General features: G+C 37.1%; 1 protein-coding gene and 1 long non-coding RNA gene across 8 annotated transcripts in view; one reads left to right on the forward strand and one right to left on the reverse strand.

Moving 5' to 3' along the window:
* The window catches only part of PLS1 (plastin 1), a 41,988-nt gene extending 25,548 nt beyond the window's left edge, over positions 1-16,440 (forward strand). For all 6 annotated transcript variants that reach the window (XM_071566784.1, XM_071566785.1, XM_071566786.1 and 3 more), the window contains exons 6-16: positions 560-641; positions 1,898-2,063; positions 2,159-2,301; positions 3,553-3,648; positions 4,833-5,028; positions 9,921-9,999; positions 10,998-11,112; positions 11,781-11,914; positions 12,798-12,921; positions 14,906-15,030; positions 15,516-16,440. In XM_071566784.1, coding sequence (XP_071422885.1) covers positions 560-641; positions 1,898-2,063; positions 2,159-2,301; positions 3,553-3,648; positions 4,833-5,028; positions 9,921-9,999; positions 10,998-11,112; positions 11,781-11,914; positions 12,798-12,921; positions 14,906-15,030; positions 15,516-15,651 — 1,396 coding nt within the window. In that variant the 3' untranslated portion in view covers positions 15,652-16,440. The remainder of the gene's footprint in view (positions 1-559; positions 642-1,897; positions 2,064-2,158; positions 2,302-3,552; positions 3,649-4,832; positions 5,029-9,920; positions 10,000-10,997; positions 11,113-11,780; positions 11,915-12,797; positions 12,922-14,905; positions 15,031-15,515) is intronic.
* Positions 8,511-17,866, reverse strand: LOC139677134 (uncharacterized). 2 transcript variants are annotated; one of them, XR_011698778.1, is made up of 4 exons: positions 17,618-17,866; positions 16,011-16,169; positions 12,666-12,822; positions 8,511-9,006 (listed from the first exon to the last, which is right to left on the reverse strand). It is a non-coding gene; the product is annotated as an uncharacterized lncRNA (long non-coding RNA). The 2 variants fall into 2 exon arrangements; XR_011698777.1 differs by having other exon boundaries at positions 12,666-13,086.
* Positions 17,867-17,876: the final 10 nt, after the last annotated feature.

The raw sequence follows: 17,876 nt of genomic DNA on the forward strand, positions 1-17,876 counted from the left end.
ACTAAATCATGGGATGGGAGGAACAGGAATCTGAATTAAATCCACAGCAAAATAGCATATGTAGTAGGTACCTCAACTTCAGTCTGCTGTAACTTTCTAGTTAGTTGAAGTAGATTAATAGTATTTATACCATGGTAACAAGGGATTAGCATGTTAGTATTGATGTGAAATAGTCTTTGAGGTCTGTGTAGATACAAGGTACTGTAGAAATGCAGTGCAAAAACATACTGGTTATAGTACAAATTTTTTCAGTAGAGACCGTTTGACTTGGGTTTACAGTTTTAATCTTCTCAGGACTTTTTTTGACAATACAGACATCCCTTATTAATTAAAAAAGCCAAATGCTCGTGTTTCTTACAACAGCATATTATCTGGGGCGTTCTAAATGAATGTCCAAACCTTTAACAGCAAGAGGAGATTTAGAGGATAATTGTTGGGATATTTAAAAAATCTTGTCAGAAGTATTTTCAGCTAGTTTAAACTGTTAGGAGTTTATTATCAAATAGTGTATTTTATGAGAAATCAAAGTTTGAATAAACTCTTGACTTTTCTTCTTTAGCAAAATGATCAACTTTTCACAACCCGATACGATTGATGAAAGGGCTATTAATAAGAAAAAACTCACTCCTTTCACTATTTCTGTAAGTACTCCATGGATAGGAACTTAACACAAATGAAAAAGTAAAGTATTTTTCTGGTTTATTGACAGGCCTCCTGATGGAGAAAAAAAGTTTTACGAAAATCCTAAAGCATGAAATTGTATTTTCTAATACACTCTGTTGAATTCTCCTGTTTCTTACATGATTTACAGGAAAACTTATATTTTTCATGCTTTCCCTAGTTCTTTCCCTATTCACTATTTTTGTTTTGCTTTACTAAGTACCTGAAGAAAATAAACTTCTGAGTAGACAGGTTGTATTTTAGCAAAGCAGGAAGCATCTGCATGACTGTATGGCAAGATGGTTTATTTTCCTATTGGAGACAAGCTTGTACAGAAGATGTGAAGCTGCATTTTTAGTTGTGTATGAAATTATGAAAAAAATTGAGAGAAACAGTTTTTATTACTTTAGATTGAGTTTAAGAAAATAGGTCTGGAAAAGGAAGTAGATCTGTAAGTTACCAGATCAATTAAGAAAAAAAAGCTGATTAAAAACCTCAGTTAATTGGCAGAATTTGATTGCAGGCTATGATGCTAAAATATGAAAAGTTAAACCATTCTGTGTTCTAAATCCTCTAGATGCATTTTGTAATCTCTACTTATTTAAAGAAGGTTGGTCAGCAAAGATGATGCTACGTGTGTTTATGTTGTCTCTGTAGATAGTTAATATATGACACAAGAAAACAGTGATATTGATGGAGCTCCCAGCTATTTTTCTTGGCCTGTTTCATCTGTGACAATCATGAGCTTTACTTTCAGAGTCAGGATATTGAATTGCCATGATTTTCTTACGCTCTCCATCCAATTACAGTTTAACAGTTGCTTGACTGAGTGTGTCAGCCTGTGTAAGATTCCAGATGAGATGGCAGTGATGTCAGTAGCCTCCTGCACAGCGCAGAATTCCATAGGAACACCTTTTTCCACTGGTATTTTGAGAAGTATTGTTTAATTTGTACAGTTGATACTTACAAATTACAGAAAGTGTTTTGATTAGAGTATTCCTCAGTGATCCAAGCTGCAGAAAGTGATCCAGAGCTTTTTGCTGGGTCTGTATTAAACACTGTCAATAATGTTTTTCACTAAATTTTGGTGAGATGTGAGGTAGTTCACAAAAAAATCTCTGGACTGCAGTTTTATGATGGGAACCACTGAACTAATGCATTATTTCTTCTGAAGTTTATTATGAACTTACTAAGAATTGAAGTCTCATAAGTTTGTTAAACATGATATTCCCAATAGGAAAACCTAAACTTGGCTCTGAACTCAGCATCTGCCATTGGCTGTACGGTTGTCAATATTGGATCACAAGACCTGCAAGAAGGAAAGCCACATTTGGTGTTAGGACTCTTGTGGCAGATCATTAAAGTTGGTCTTTTTGCTGATATTGAGATCTCCAGAAATGAAGGTAAGAGCAATGCCAGCTATAGCAGTGTCAGCCATTTGGAATAGGCTGAGACCACAGTAGCAATGATTTCAGCTTTCTTTCAAACTTGCTTTTAGCTCTTATTGCCTTGCTAAATGAAGGGGAAGAACTAGATCAGCTGATGAAGCTTTCCCCAGAAGACCTCTTGCTACGCTGGGTGAACTACCACCTGGGCAATGCAGGGTGGCAGAAAATCAGTAACTTCAGCCAAGACATTAAGGTATGTAGTTATTTGCTCTGATAATTAAACATAATGCTATTCAAAAACATGCTCAGAAACAAATTAGGCAGATCAGAAGAAATTAGATAAATTAGTAATCTTCTAGCAGTAGGTTCATCCTGCATTTTCCAACACTGAAAGAGCATTAGTTTTGGTCTCCCACATTCTATTCAGTTGCTCATACTATGACATCACAATAAGCATTTCCACTAAGCTCATATTCAAGGAAGTACTAATGTTCTGAGATGCTGATTAGAGTTATTCAGGACGATTTGCACTACTTTATTAGGTAACTAATAACTCCCAGCCACTGCTTTGCTCATGTGCCAGGTGACTGACACAGGGGACTGAAGAAAGGTGTGCTGGTTCCTTGGGGCAGGTGGTGGAGCTGCGTAATTCTTCCTCTGCAGTCACTCTGTGTAAGGTGTGCAGAGCACTGTGGGAGGCCAGTTGAAGAGAGAAAAGAGCAACTTTTTAAAACTGAAAGCAAAGGAGGGCGATTCCCTAACCTGATAAAACCTCTTTTCATTGAAGAAAACAATGTCATTAATTTCTAGTTACATCTTTTCAAATGCCACCAAGAAGGCTTTTATTTAAAGCAAACCTTTAACTAAGGTTTTATATGAAAACTGCTACTATTGCAAAAATATTATATGCTGTTTAAGAGAATTAACTAGTAGGGGTTTATTTTTTCCTCCTTGTTTCTTACTGGGGTGGGGGGAGACCCCAGAAGTACACTGAAAACTTCATCAAATGAACATAATTTCTTTTGTCACTACAGATTACTCCTAAAAGACCTACCTTACTCTCTTTTTTTAATTTCCATTACCTCATTGATTAAGAAAGAGAAATTTTTATAAAACAGTCTATTTGAAAAGGACAGTAAAGGAGTAAAATACCAACACTGAATATAAGATGTAAATTGGGGGTTTTTTTCTGGATAACCTATATAAATTTGCCCTGAATATCTGAATTGCAACAACGTGGTTGATATTCAGCAGAATAAATTTAACTAGCATTGTCCAGAATAATTAGCAGATGTTCCTTTTCTCTGTCATTTGGCTAAGAAAGTTTTATGTGAAATAGCATAGTAAGATGGCTCTATAACCTCATCCATAGTCACTGAAATTTGAGTCCTGTATTTTTGACTTATGTGGCTTTTGGATTGGACTGTTAGAGCAATAAATGGCTAGGAGAGGCTACATACTTGCTGCTTTTTATTTCTTTAAAATATTACACTGCTCATTTTAGGATTCAAGAGCATACTACCATCTGTTAAATCAGATTGCACCCAAAGGAGATGACCCTGATCAACTGCCCATTAAAATTGACTTTTCAGGATTTCATGTAAGTATCCGGAAGTGTAAAAATAGAGTGGAATTATCTGAGACCTCTGTGCATGTAGCCAATGTCCTGGTTACTGGGCTGCCCCTGAGTCCTTGTGTGTTGAAAGTGTTTACTTGGAGTAGTGTATGTTTACTTTCAGCTGGGTCATCCAACATGAATATTAAAACATTCTATTCAGTTCTGCCCTTCTGGAATTCAGATAAGGAAAAAGAGTAGACTTGACAAACCTTGCGATACTCCTCAAACCAAAGAGCATTCAGAAATAACACATGAGCCCTTCCAATAACCAGTACAAAAATATGACATCCATCAAACTTGAATCTGTAAAGGGACAGGGGGTCTAAAACCAGCCTATGTGGATATGAAAAACCTGTTGTCTAAGCTACAATATAATGATCATTGGAAGGATTATTCTTAGAATGCATTTGACACAAAGCTGCACTGCATGCATGAGATATCTAGATATCAAACAGAATCTAAGGGAGAATCTTGTTACTCATTATAATAATGAACCCCACATACAAAATTGTTTGCTTACAGACTTCAGTTCTCTCAAACTCATTCATAAAAAGGGAGTTCTGTTTTCTTTGCTCTTGTTTTGGGAATTTTTAGGGAGTGAGAAAGAATAGAAATTAGTTTTTTAATGTGATTTCTTACAGTTCATATGATCATGTTCTGTAATGAGTTATAAACTAGTATACAAATAATAAAGACCAATGAAGAAAACACACAGGTTCCCAACTTACGATTCAGAGGCACAAAATATTAAAAGGAAAGAAGTTTGAAGCATTCAAACTCTTACTGAGGATTTTGGACATCAGCTGTAATTGCTGTCCTTGAGAATATCAATTTAAAGCAGTGATGGTGAACCTTTAGCACAAGTAGCAGAATATGCAGTATGGGAATCAACAGCCTGGAAATGGAAATAATAATCACTACACTTCTGGCTGCAGTTGCTGGGATTCATGAGGAATGCTGTGCTGGCAGCCACAGAAGTGAAAGACAGAAAGAAGGTGGAAAGAAGAAGGGAATTGTCATGGGCTGTAAGAGGTAGCTCAGGCATTGAGGAATGAGGGAGGAACTGACATAGGTCATTCAAAGATCTTCCTACATGAAGATTAAGTGAAAAAAGAAAATGTGCTGGTACTTACTGCAAATTAATTTTGGTTTGTTTTTCTTTATAGGATAAAAATGACTTGAGGAGGGCTGAATACATGCTCCAGCAGGCAGATAAATTGGGCTGCAGACAGTTTGTAACTCCAGCTGATGTGGTTGCAGGCAACCCTAAACTCAATTTGGCTTTTGTTGCAAATCTCTTTAACACATACCCAGCCCTACACAAGCCTGACAGTTCATCTTATGATCTCAATTTATTAGAAGGTACTCAACATATTAAGCATACAGGAGACAAGCATATTAGTGATTTCTATTTAAGTTTTCCTTGTAGGTTCTGATGTAGGATCCCTGTGTGATGTTGCCTGTGTTTTCTCACTAGCAATCAAAATAAGCCTTAGTAGAAGTGCCTGTTGCTGTGTATATTGTTCACTCGTGTTAGCCTGACCAAATGGTTATTCCTGAATAACTTCTATCATTCATTTGCAGGAGCAAAAGCTATCCTCCTGCTTTCCTTCCAGTTCCCTGTGCTTCTTTCCATACTATTTATATTTTAGCTGATGCACAAATTCTAGTTTTTCTAAATTTGCAGTGCCACACTATGAAACTGTAATAGTCTTTAAAAGTATTTTTCACATCCTGCATTTATATATATATATGTGTGTGTGTATATTGGGATTTTTGCCTTTTAAGGCAGGAAACTTTTTATTTAAAAAAAAAAGCTTCTATATCAGCAGCCTGTGTTAATCTAATTCATCAACAGCCCATCTAGATCCTGTTGTATCAGGGAGTTTGGCCTTCAATGTACAGTTCAGATCTCTAACCCTAAAGGGATAATTGGTGACAGTCTTTGGCTGTTGCCCTTGCTGTGGAACAGCTAATGTAGGATAATGAAATGGCTCCTGCCAGTGTATTTCAGTTGTTCACTGATCTCAAAGGAGTGTGACAATCAGGGGTGCTGCAATCGGGAGAATCATCAGCAATGTTCACACATTCCTCTGCACTGCCTTCTCCTGCCTTCCTCTTACTGTTTCTATCAGGTTTCCTTTCCATCTAGGTGAGTCCATCTTCCTTTGCTCCTGGTTTTTCTTAATTTGTCTGCCCTGCTGCATCCCTATGTCACAAATCTTGCATTCCTCAGACCACTCCTGTTTCAGGCTTCCTGCTCTTCTCGCTTCAGCTGCGTGCCAGCTGAGATAGAGGTGCCAGAGCACAGTCTTCCCTTTCCAGCTGTGATATCCCCAGTCACTGCAGTCCCTGCTGGCCAGGGCAAATGATTTGAAGGAAAGGTCTGCTGTGTGGAGGTGGAATATATTCAGTTCAGCTTCTCCATGCTGAAGATCAAGTTGCTGGTGTGATTTGAAGTACTGAAAACTTGATCAAATTTGGAAGTTTTAATTGGCATGGCAAAAAAAGCTGAACTGGTTTCTGGACTTACCTGAAATATTTAGATGAGATCAAAGTCTCAGCTAAAACAGTTGTAAAAAGTTACAATCACCTGAATGCTAGACTATGATTTCATAATGATAAATACTGGCCAAAATTGACTTACTATTTCTAGTGTATATTTTAGAGATGGGTAATCATGCAAATGTTATCTGATCAAAGACAAGTAGATGACTCTTCTTTGCCCCCAAATAACTCCCACGGTGTCATGTAAATCTAAAACATCAAAATAGTTACTTCAGCCAAAGGACAATGTTGTTAATGTTTTTTTTTCTGTTCATGTGTTTTATTTTTTTCCGTAATTCCTGCGTTTTTACTGTTGTTTTCTCAAGGTAGTGATATAAAATATGACATTAATTTCTTTATAGTTTCATCATAGATTGTCTGTTGAAATCTGACTCATAATTTATAATGCTTTCCTGTTTTGCTTCATGAAATGCAGATTTGACTCCTCCTAATGTAGGTACTGTATTTAGTACTTTTCTGTACTCCATAAACATGTTTATTCTGCAGATTTTCTTCTTTTTTTTCTTTCTAGTGATTAATCATCTCTGTCCTTCTCTGCTTGATTTTTTGCATTGTTCTTACATGTTTCTATTGTTTTAATATGCCATCATAAGTAAAAGAGAAGGAAAAACTCCAGAGGTCTGATGCATATAAAATGGGGGCAAGAGTTGCAGTAAGTCAAATGCCATACAGTTATTTCAGTGGGCTTAGCCAGTAAGGGCTTCCCATAAACTGAAATATCAAGCTGTAGGCATGTGTGGGTGAGTAGAGCTTTCTGAAAGTCTTCATTTTCCTGCATAAATTCCATTTTCTCAGTGACTGTTCCACCCAAAGAGCATGATGATGCAGTTCCCTTCGGTTTCAGACAGTGAATGCTGTGCATAAACTGGCATCTGCCCTGATAATACTTAAGGAGTCTGGTGATGTGCACTTGTCTATGGAGAGTGTATCCCTCGGGAATAGTGACACAGCCAAAGGAACACTTGACTTTGTATGGGGGCGGAGGGGATAGTCCTGACCTCAGTCAGTGCACGACCTTTGCATGTTGCTGCTATTCTGAGGAACCTCTTGCCTGGGGGAAAGCAGTAGTTTGGAGCTGAAGTCATACAGAAAGCTGAGCTCTTGGGGGGAGAAAGAGGAGGGATTGTGTCCACCTGCTTTTCTTCCAGTGTGAATGTCCTCTGCTGTTGCTTAGATTACTGCAGCCTTCATGGCTGTTACCACAGGCTAACTACTCCCACTCAGGCTGCCTGAATTTAGGGTGCAATTGCATCTTGAGCTGTGTCTTCCAGAGAGAGTCTTGGGTATTTGGAACTCTCTGAATTCTTGATCCCCTCCCTGTGGCTACTCCCCACTCAGTTCCACAGTGTAGTGATCTCAAAGAAAGAGATGGCAATAAATATAAAGGATACTACCAAATTTGCTCCTCTCTCTTTTGTGTAGCTCTGCCCCCTTTCTGCAGTTTTCCAATGATTTTGGCTATCTGCTGCACCACTCAGCAGAAGATATGCTCCTGATAGGATCACCAGGTATATTTTGAATAAAAGAATAGAGAGAAAAAATTGGTCAGTTCTCAGCCATCTGGAAAACTTAGGAACTCTTATGTGTTGCATGATAAAGGGATTTGTTTAGAGTGGCATATTAAATATAGTATTCTGGGTTTAGTTCCTGGATCCCACTGTCCAAAAGGGTCCAGCCCAACTTGCATGCTCTTGCTCCTGCTTGGCTCCTTTGGATTCTTTTGACAACATTAAGCATGTGTTTTCCAGCTCTCAGTCTGAGTGCAGTGGCTCAGTGTCTGTTTTTGTAGCTGTGCTGTTTAGTAAGAGTTCATTAAATAACCTTATTACTGTCCTTGCAATGGACAAGTGTTCCTAAAAGCACTTTGCAGTCAGGACTTTAGGTGCTGCAAATCAACTCAGAGCTCAGTAACCCTAAAAACTTTAAAAAAAAAAAGGCAGAAGGTACTTGCTTCAAAATACTATAATTTCTTGAGATCCGCTTTATAAACTTAAATTTTGTATAATTTTTGAGTTGTACATGATTGTTTTTAAATGGGGAAACTGATATTTTAAAAAACTTTGTCACAAATTGTGATTCTTTTAAATTTTAATGTGGGAAGAAATCTGTGAAACAAAGCTGCCTATCTGATGACCTTGCAGAGTAGTGTTTTTTCCTAGTTTCAGCATATATTCATCAATAACTCTGGTTATTTTTGCAAATAACTATTTGAAACAAACATTAGTTCAAATTGCATATGAAAAAATCATAATTTATAAAATGCGTCAGTAGGATGAATAAAATCTATTTTATAATTACAGGAGAGTAACTTGTAAGGTGGCTGAAACTTTTTAAATAACATTTATTTTATTAGCAATTGTAAATGTCAGCTGAAACTTTTGAAATCCAGAGCATTTTGTATAAAAGGATAAGACAGATTAAAATTGTAACCTCTGTCTAAAAATCAATGTTATGACATAGATGTATGCATGGAAAGATAATATTAAAGAGATTTTCTTTCTAGTCTAATGACAAATACCTGTTTACACAGGAGCTTTGTTTTGCAAAACATTCGTTACTCTGTAGTCAGCCTGGAAGTGCAGTACTAAATGAGACAGTTTTCATGCTGTATAAACCTCAGCAGACAAAGTTGGTATTGTTACCTTTTAAGGAGCAAATGAGAACAGCACAGAAAAATCTTACTTAGGTATTTGTACTTCACTCCAGAGAAATCCATTCTTTCATTGTTTGGGGATGTTTTTTCCCTCCTCAAAGTCCTCTCTGTTTTCTAAACTGTGGGAACAAAGTGATGAGGTTATTCCAAGCTCACATTTTCAGGCAAAACATTTTCTTAAATACACTTCTTTGATGTAAGAGAAAACAGCTCATGCAGCACTGATTCACAGGCAGTTGGCCACAAATACATTGCTAAAATTTACGTCGTGTTGGATGTAGAAATTTGATGTATTATTGCAAGCTGTAATTTTAAAGAGAAAGAGAGTTGGTTTAGGACTCATGGTGGCAGTGGATAAAAGCAATCTAAGACAGGAAAGAGAAGGTTGAGTTTTACTTCCTAATTAACGTTTTGTAGTTCTCATAAGCAGAATTGCTGGTTAACACTGTGAGGATAACTTGGCAGCTTCACAAATTCAACACTGCCTTGCTAAGCCTCCAGTGCTAAAAACTTAAGAAGTGAAATCTGTTGCTTTTGGGAGGTCCTTCACAAATTAACACTGGTAATTTGTGTGGAGAGAGTTGAGCTGCAGTGTCTGGAGCTTGAATCAATTGAAATACGTATGTGACTACTAACTTTTTGTTAAAAGGTGCCATTTCAGATGGATTTAACCATACTGTTGAACACAATTTCCACGCAGTTTTAGGAAGTTATTATTAATAATCATTATTTTCTTCATTATATATTATGTAAAATATAACAAAATAAGAATATTTTATTTATACAAATTGTATTTGCTCAGAAAAATGTTGTCTAATAGTACTCCCTTGCAGTGCTTCTATCCCTGTGCCCAGAACTGAGTGAGTCTGGATTGGACAGGATTGTCTTTAGAGTTGCCCAGTACAGACACTGTTACAGAAATTAGAAACCTATTTCAGTGAGGGAGGGGGGTGTGAGGAGTATAAGAGCCTTTTAAACGTTGCTTATTAAAGTGTTTTTCCAATAATTTATATAGAATTGTTTGTCACCATAGGAGAAAGTAAGGAAGAAAGGACTTTCAGAAACTGGATGAATTCACTGGGTGTAAGCCCATATGTGAATCACTTATACAGGTAAGGTTTTTTTAAAACAATATTTGACTAGATTTCTACTAGAACAGTGATTTTCAGGTTTCCAGACAGTATGATAGAAACTTCAAAACTAAGCTGTAGAACCACATCAAGCAGTATCATACTCAAATATTCTAGCCATGATCTAGAAATACTAGAAAACCTAAGAAAGTTTTTTTGTTGTCTCCTCACTCACTTTGAATTACATTTTTTTAAAGTTGAGATAATTGTGTTTTATGATACATTATTTTTTTTCTCAGTAGACTGTAAGAAGCTATGCATTGTGGTACTCCCTCAAATGAAGGGCTTTATAATGTGCTTTTTAGATGCTTCTGGACACTTTCAAATTGTGCCAGCAGTTGATTCAAATCCTGTCAATAAAAGATGAGATAGAGAGCAACTGGGAGCATCTGCTTGCATGTGTATTTGCTGTTAGGTTTCATTGTTTCTGTTTTCTGACCTCTGTAAAGTGATCTGTAGCTTAACATGGAGAATTTAATTTAGTAAGTAGCTCAAGGGGATTATCAGGAATGCAATATATAATGGGAAAATAATACTTTTCCTACTATTCTTTTTTATCAAGATAAGTACATTGGCTTTGATTATTCTTTAGCAAAATACATCTGTAGGTGCAGATAAAGCATCAATATTGAACTTGGAAAAGTCCTGAGGAAAGTAAAGCTAGATCAATAAATTAGAATTCTTTAGCAGTATAGCCACCCTATGAAAGAATTATTTAACTGAAGTTGGTAAAGCCAGTGGCTCAGCTTACTTCACTAAGATTCGTGCAGATAATGAAATTAAATGCAGAATTTTATATAAATAACTACAGAAATCAAGCAATAGAATATAGGCTAGCTTCTCTACAGAATGACACTAATTTTTATTCAAGTGTCTGGAATTTTTCAGCAACTTAGTTACACTTTGAGGAGTCTTGAGTACTTCCCTTCATTGTCAATATGAGCTTCTGTGCCTAAAAGCATTGTTTTACTCTGGTTTAGTGACCTTTGTGATGCTTTAATCATCTTCCAACTGTATGATATGACCCGAGTGCCAGTTGACTGGAGCCATGTCAACAAACCTCCATATTCCTTACTCGGTGGGAATATGAAAAAGGTGGGTCGATACTCCAGAGCACAGGGCAGCGTCGCTGTCTCTGTGTACATTTGTGTGCTACTGAGACACTCCTGGGGAGGAGGGGGGAAGGGAAATGTGTCTTTCAGGTATTATCCCAAGGAATAAATAGTAGTTATAGCATATATCACTTTATGAATGTGGACACCTTTTGGCAATATTTAATTTATGGTCTACTTTGGATATATAAGTGAAAGTTTCAGACCTGACACAGCTATTACTGCCAGGTGCTCTTATATCCTGAGGTGTTTTCTCACAGCTGCCCAGAGGATTTGTGCAATCCAAGTTTTCAGTTAGTTTTGTGACTGTAGAGGAGAAAAATTACTGTCTGTTTAAGAACACATTTCAGTGTTTTTCCAAGCATAGTTTTTTTGATAAAGCATATTTTAATTCACTGCATTAGTGAAAATGAACTTGGTTCTTTACAATGGGGAAAAAATAGTATCATTTGACTATTGCATACTTGCATTTATAGTAAAAAACTGTGTTATTGTAATCCCAGTGTAGACAGTCTAGAAATCTTTCTCTAGCTTCAGATCTCACCTTAGGTTACAGTAAGCCAAAGTAATTCAAAACACACATAGATTATAGGTCTGTATTGCAGAAATATTAAGGTGTTTTCATTTATTTGCATACAAAATTTTTTTTAGATTGAGAATTGCAATTATGCAGTGGAACTTGGGAAGACAAAAGCCAAATTTTCACTGGTTGGTATTGCTGGACATGATCTAAATGAAGGTAATCCAACTCTGACTTTGGCTTTGGTCTGGCAGCTGATGAGAAGGTGAGTCAGGCACAGTGTGATAGATGTGCATGTGTGTCTGTGCATGTGTGTCTGTGTGTCGAGGCAAATTAAGGCCAGTGGTCAGTTCACCCAACAGGTATTTTAGAGAGCAATCTGTAAATATCCCTATTCTCAGAGATAAACTTTTTATGTGTTTTGTAATTTTACATACTGTGTAGTGATTGAAATAACAATTTATAGCAACAATTAAAACCTTAATAAACTAGAAAATGGGATTGAAATTATAAATCCTATGGCAAGTAAAAACAGCTCATCTTATTTCATGTATCTTTGTATAAGTAGAGAGTAATTTAAATATTTGTAAAACCCAAGGAAGAGGTAATATATACTATAGAATCTGAAGGGGTGAAAAAAATTGTAGACCATCACAGCTGTAGTAACAAAACTGTCATAAAATGAAAACCTTGCTAGTGTACTGAACAAAAAAAAAATAAAGTGACTTTAATAAAGAGCTTTTTATTACAAATTTTTTCCACAAGGTAACTTTCTTAGACCTATCACAAAACACTTAATGCTTTTTTTTCTCACACTATTGTGATTCAGTTTTCAAGGTGACTAGGATGGTAGGGAGACATTTAAACTTACAAAGTAAAATTAATTATGATGTGCTGAGTTAAACAAGTGCATGAAGAAGATGTTACAGTCAATATTATGAGGTTTGGGATACTATTTTTTCTTGCAACTGCTGAAAAAGAGATTTAAAGTATTAAATAGTTTAGAAGGTCAGTACCTTGTGAAGAGAAGTACTTGGCATTGTTACTGTGATGAAGTGATATTTTACTTTTGCTTGTAGCTTTGTACTGTTGGAAGCATTGAGTTCCACCACTCATTTTAATATGGGCTCTTGTTTTCTTTATTGAAGGTATACTTTGAATGTACTGTCAGACCTTGGAGAGGGGGAAAAAGTAAATGATGAAATTATTATTAAGTGGGTAAATCAGACACTTGCAAAAGCAGATAAGAAAACTTCAATTACAAGTTTCAAGGTAATCAAATTTATTTACTTTTCTTTCCATACATACTCAAACCTGGGATTTTTAATCTGATATGTTAACAGTTTGGCTTTAACAGTGGCTCTCCCATCAGGTGGCATGATTGTTTAAGGAAATATTTCTGACAGTTTTTCAATCTTCAAAATCTTTTGAATCTTCCTGTTAATAGGAAAAAGAAATTTTAATAGGTGCAGTAAGATACTAAACAAAAACCTCAACAACAAAAACAAAAAAGGAGTTTAAAATTTGAAAAGGGCTTCTGTCTGAAGTTATCAATGTTTCTGCGAGGCATGTCGTGTATCTTCCAAATTTTTAGGTACAGGCACACACTCATGCTTGTACAAGCATGAAGAACGATTTTGGAACTACTGGGGGCGGATCAGCACTTTTACTGACAGCCGGTTAGAAAGATGTTCTCGGTGTGACAGAGCCAGGAGAGGGAGCCCAAGGTAACCAGCGACATCTGGTGTCCTCTGGCACCAGCAGCTGTGCCAGCCGGGAGCTGTCCCCTTCAGCCAGTGGGAACAAACTGATAAAGGGAGCTTTCCCTCCACATTATTGCAGTGTTAAACACGAAAGAGCCGTGTGTGTGCCAGGCGTGTTATGCTGTGTACATCTCCGTAGAAACGGCAGACTAATAATTGCATGCAAATATAACATTATGTGGGTTCATTGCACAATCTGCAGCAGTTATGTCTGATTCACAACTGGAACGTTAAGAACCTGGTAGGGTAAATCTCTGAGAGCTCACTGTGTTACAAACTTTAATTAGGTAAGCATTGTTAGGCAAAAGGTATATATAATTTTGTAGAACAAAATATTTCATTTTCACTCTAGGAGGTAATTTAGGTCTTTATTTTCTTAAGAGAGATTGCTGCTTCTCTTATGTCTACATAAAGTCTGAAGAGAATCTGTCCCAGATTTTGTTTTTGGTATGCCTGTGTTTTTGGAGGGCCATTGCTTCTGTTTTTAAGGTCATTCAACTGATTGTCTTTAAGACAATTCAACTAACAGTTGACCAGTAAAGATAAGGAGGTACTGATGTAAGGTGGCATTATTCAATATTCTGTTTTTTTACTCCTAATCTTTTACAATATTCACATGTATATTGTCTTTCACACTTTGGATTTTGGCATTATTGTGGCAAACCGATAGCAGAGAATGCAGAAGTACTGTAGACTATGAAAGCCAAGTTCTGTTGAATTGCCATTAGTTCAAACAATACAAATAACAAAGGTGTGTCCTATGGTCTTGGGGATATACTCCATGCATTTAATGTCTTCAAGCAGAATTATGTTAGTATTTCTTAAATATAAAATTACTATGATGGCTCTGTGGTACTTCACTGAATTGGAAATCATAGCTCTGACCTGGTGACAGGCAGTTGTGACATGTGGCTCGTGCTCAGGCACTGCAGGGACGGAGCCAGCCCAGCGGTGTCTACGCTGGGTCTGGCACCACCAGCTTCTCTCTGCCCAAACAGTTGGGGAGGAATAATTGAAGCAACAGCTTTTGCTCTTTTCAGAATATCTGTGTATTAAGTACAAAACCCAGACTGTTTGAACTAGCTCAGAATACCATCTGAGCTGAAAAATTATAGAAAGAATGAGCCATGAACTAGTGCAGAAAATAGTTCCATGGCAAGAAAAGGAGAAAAATAAAAGTATTGGAGAATGTAAATATCTTTGTGTTGTCTTCAAAGTCTGGCCTTCCTCAGGGGAGGGGGGAAGTTTCATCAAATAAATTTAAACCATTGGTGTAATAATCATATCAGCCCAGTGAACCTTATCATTCTGATTGCAGAAAAGAACATTAGATCTCAATAAAGGGTGAGGAAAACCTTCACCCTGGGAAGTAACGAAACAGGCTTCTCTCTTTCAGAATGCATGTAAGATGTGCTGTAGGGATTTTTCCATTGTGAAGGTGGGATAATTAAAGCAAATTCCTTAAACTAATATTTTGGCTGTTTATCTTTTAGGACAAATCAATTAGCACTAGTTTACCTGTCCTAGATTTAATAGATGCCATTGCACCAAAAGCAGTTCGTCCAGAAATGGTCAAGAGAGAAGACCTTTCTTACCAAGACAAATTGAATAATGCCAAGTAAGTTTTAAACGAATGCTTTGTATTTTTCTGAAGTGCAGGAAATAGATGAATTCATGGTGTAATTCATGATTTACTGATTTATTAACAAAGAAAGATTACACTAATATTTATTGATTTGTTTCAAATAGAATATATAATGAATTCTAATATTACTGAGTTATTTTTTGAGCATATCTAAAATATGAACTCACCTTCACAACTGGTATGACCTCCCACCACTGCACTGCAACTGGTTTCTGAATAGCCTGCCATAATCCATATTAGTTTTGACAAAAATAAATGCTTTGATAACCAGTAGCAAAACATCTGCCAGCAGAATGGTTAATAATGCTTTCTTCCCAATAATGGCCATTTTCTAGTAGAGCCCAAGTACTGGCTGAACAGGTGTATCCTGTTATTAAAATCTAGTTTTGTGTTTGTGAACCTTGGCACATTAGTAGATGCAAGACAAATGACAGTATTTGTTTTCTCTTGTTTTCAAGGTATGCCATTTCAGTTGCTCGAAAAATCGGTGCTCGTATTTATGCTCTCCCAGATGATCTGGTTGAAGTGAAGCCAAAAATGGTGATGACAGTGTTTGCATGTTTGATGGGAAGAGGACTGAACAAAATAAAATAATGAAGATATGTAATAGAACTTTCTGCCACATTAAACACGATGAATGCCTCACAGTTTACAGAGTTCTGAAGCTTAGAATAAGAAAAATTGTATGCACAAATATACTCATCAATTATCTTTTAATAATGTGTTTATATTGATTTTATTCCATTACACATGGATTATTTATGGCTAATACTGTTTTCAGAACACATTCATTACCAAATTAACATCCTAGATTTATATTGCTTGGAAGAAAACCCATCATATTAATCAAGCTTCATTTGTATTAGTTTCCATAGCACTGTGAGAATCTGCTTCGTTTTACATGTTATTTCAGGACTAATTGCAAAACATTGATTTTCGTGGGTGTTACTTACATGTAGTCATACAAGTTTTAAGGTGCATTCCAATCCTGTTGTATTACTCCAAACTGCACAGAAGTATCATCCTTGCCTTATTCTTGGAGAGCTTGACTCCTGGAGAGTGTTGTCATTGACAAGTGAGAGCACGTGAAGGCCTGTGGTAATGTCTGGAAACTAAGGAATACTGATTAAGCTGATGAAACATTTTTGTGGGAATAATCTTTAAATATATGTAGTAGTTTTGTTCTGTTACTGAGCAGGAACTCTTACAGTCTGTGTCATATGAAAAAAACAGCAAAAGAAGGCAGAAATGTCATAATTCGGTCTGCATATGCATTAAGTTTTGCAGTTGGACTAAACATCTGTTGGCTGGATTTTTTAATTTTTCATAAAATATTGTATCAGGAAAACAATAAACAGCTGGCTAGTCCAGTTTGGGGTTTCATATTGTTGTATTGCATTTCCTTGTGGATCTCTCCTTTGATTTTCCTAACTTGTGTATCATGGGAGCAGAGGTTTTGTGTAGACTGGTGTATTGTCTGGATGAAATGAAGTCCATAATTATTTTTTTTAGTAACTTTAAAGTAAGTATTTGTCTGCCTTTCTCTGCAGCTGTGAATTTTCACTTGCTGGAGCGGTACAGTTTATAAAGTTGTTACCAGAAGCCAAACAATAAGAAAACTAAATTAAAATAACAGAGGTTTGGTTTGGTTTTTTTTTTTTAAGTCTGAAGCTTCTACTTTCAGCTCCTGAAACTAGTCCTAAGTGTGGCAAAACCCAAGAATCATGATGAGTGAACAGTTGTACTGAATTTTACATCTTCAATACTGATCTTGCACACAAAATATGAACAATAAGAGATGCATCCATTCAGTTTCTATTATATAAGGGGATAAGTAGGAATTGAGAGACTTAAGTGCCTGGGTATAAGTCCATTTGTCTTTGTTTATTAGTTTATTATTGTTTGGACAAGATTTGATTGTTACTTGGTTTCTATTCCCAGATCCAGATGCTGACAGAATTTTGTACAGTTTGATTTCTTTGCCCTGTTTTTGGAGCCAAATCAGTCCAAGTCGTCATTCAAGATATGCAAAATGGAGACTTAGTCTCTATACTGCAAGAATAAATAATTTTCCCTAAGATCTATAATCCTGAAGTACTGTATTACCTGCCCAGGCTCTTGCTAACTTACAAGGGTCAATATTTCCTGTTGTATGAACAATTGCTGTAGTGTTTTGTTCCCTTGCGGGAAAAAAAAAATTTCTGCAATTGCATGGCTCATTATTGTATGCCCAGAATTATTTTGAACTTGCTTTGATCAAATTGAAATGGGTTTTCATGGGCAACTGTAAGATGTTGGGGTGAGCAGGGCTGCAGTTACTGCCGAAGCTGGAACAGAATTGATTCGGGAAGGACAGCGAGGCGCTGGAGGGAGTGCAGAGAAGGGCAGAGCAGCTGGTGAAGGGTCTGGAGCACAGGTGTGGTGAGGAGCGGCCGAGCGAGCTGCGGGTGTTTCGCCTGGAAGAGTTCTGGGGTTCCACAGCCCCCTCAAAGGAGGTGAGTGGCGTTGGCCCCTTCTCCCAGGCGACAGGACAGAGGACAGACATGGCCTCAAGCTGTACCTGGGGAGATTGAGGCTGGACATCAAGGATTTCTTCCCAGAAAGGTGATCAGACACTGGAATGGGCTGCCCAGGGAGCTGGTGCAGTCGCCGTCCCTTGAGGCGTTTAAGGAGGCCCTCAGGGCCACGGTCTGGGTGACACGGTGCTGTTGAGTGCTAAGGTGGTCTCGATGATTTCGGAGGTCTTTTCCAACCCCCAAGCGCCGCGGAGAGGAAAAGGAGGGCTGTGAAGCGGCCGCAGCCCGGGCGCTCCTCCCGAC

This window comes from Pithys albifrons, chromosome 11 (genome assembly GCF_047495875.1).
Source record: "Pithys albifrons albifrons isolate INPA30051 chromosome 11, PitAlb_v1, whole genome shotgun sequence".
NCBI classification, from domain to species: Eukaryota; Metazoa; Chordata; class Aves; order Passeriformes; family Thamnophilidae; genus Pithys; species Pithys albifrons.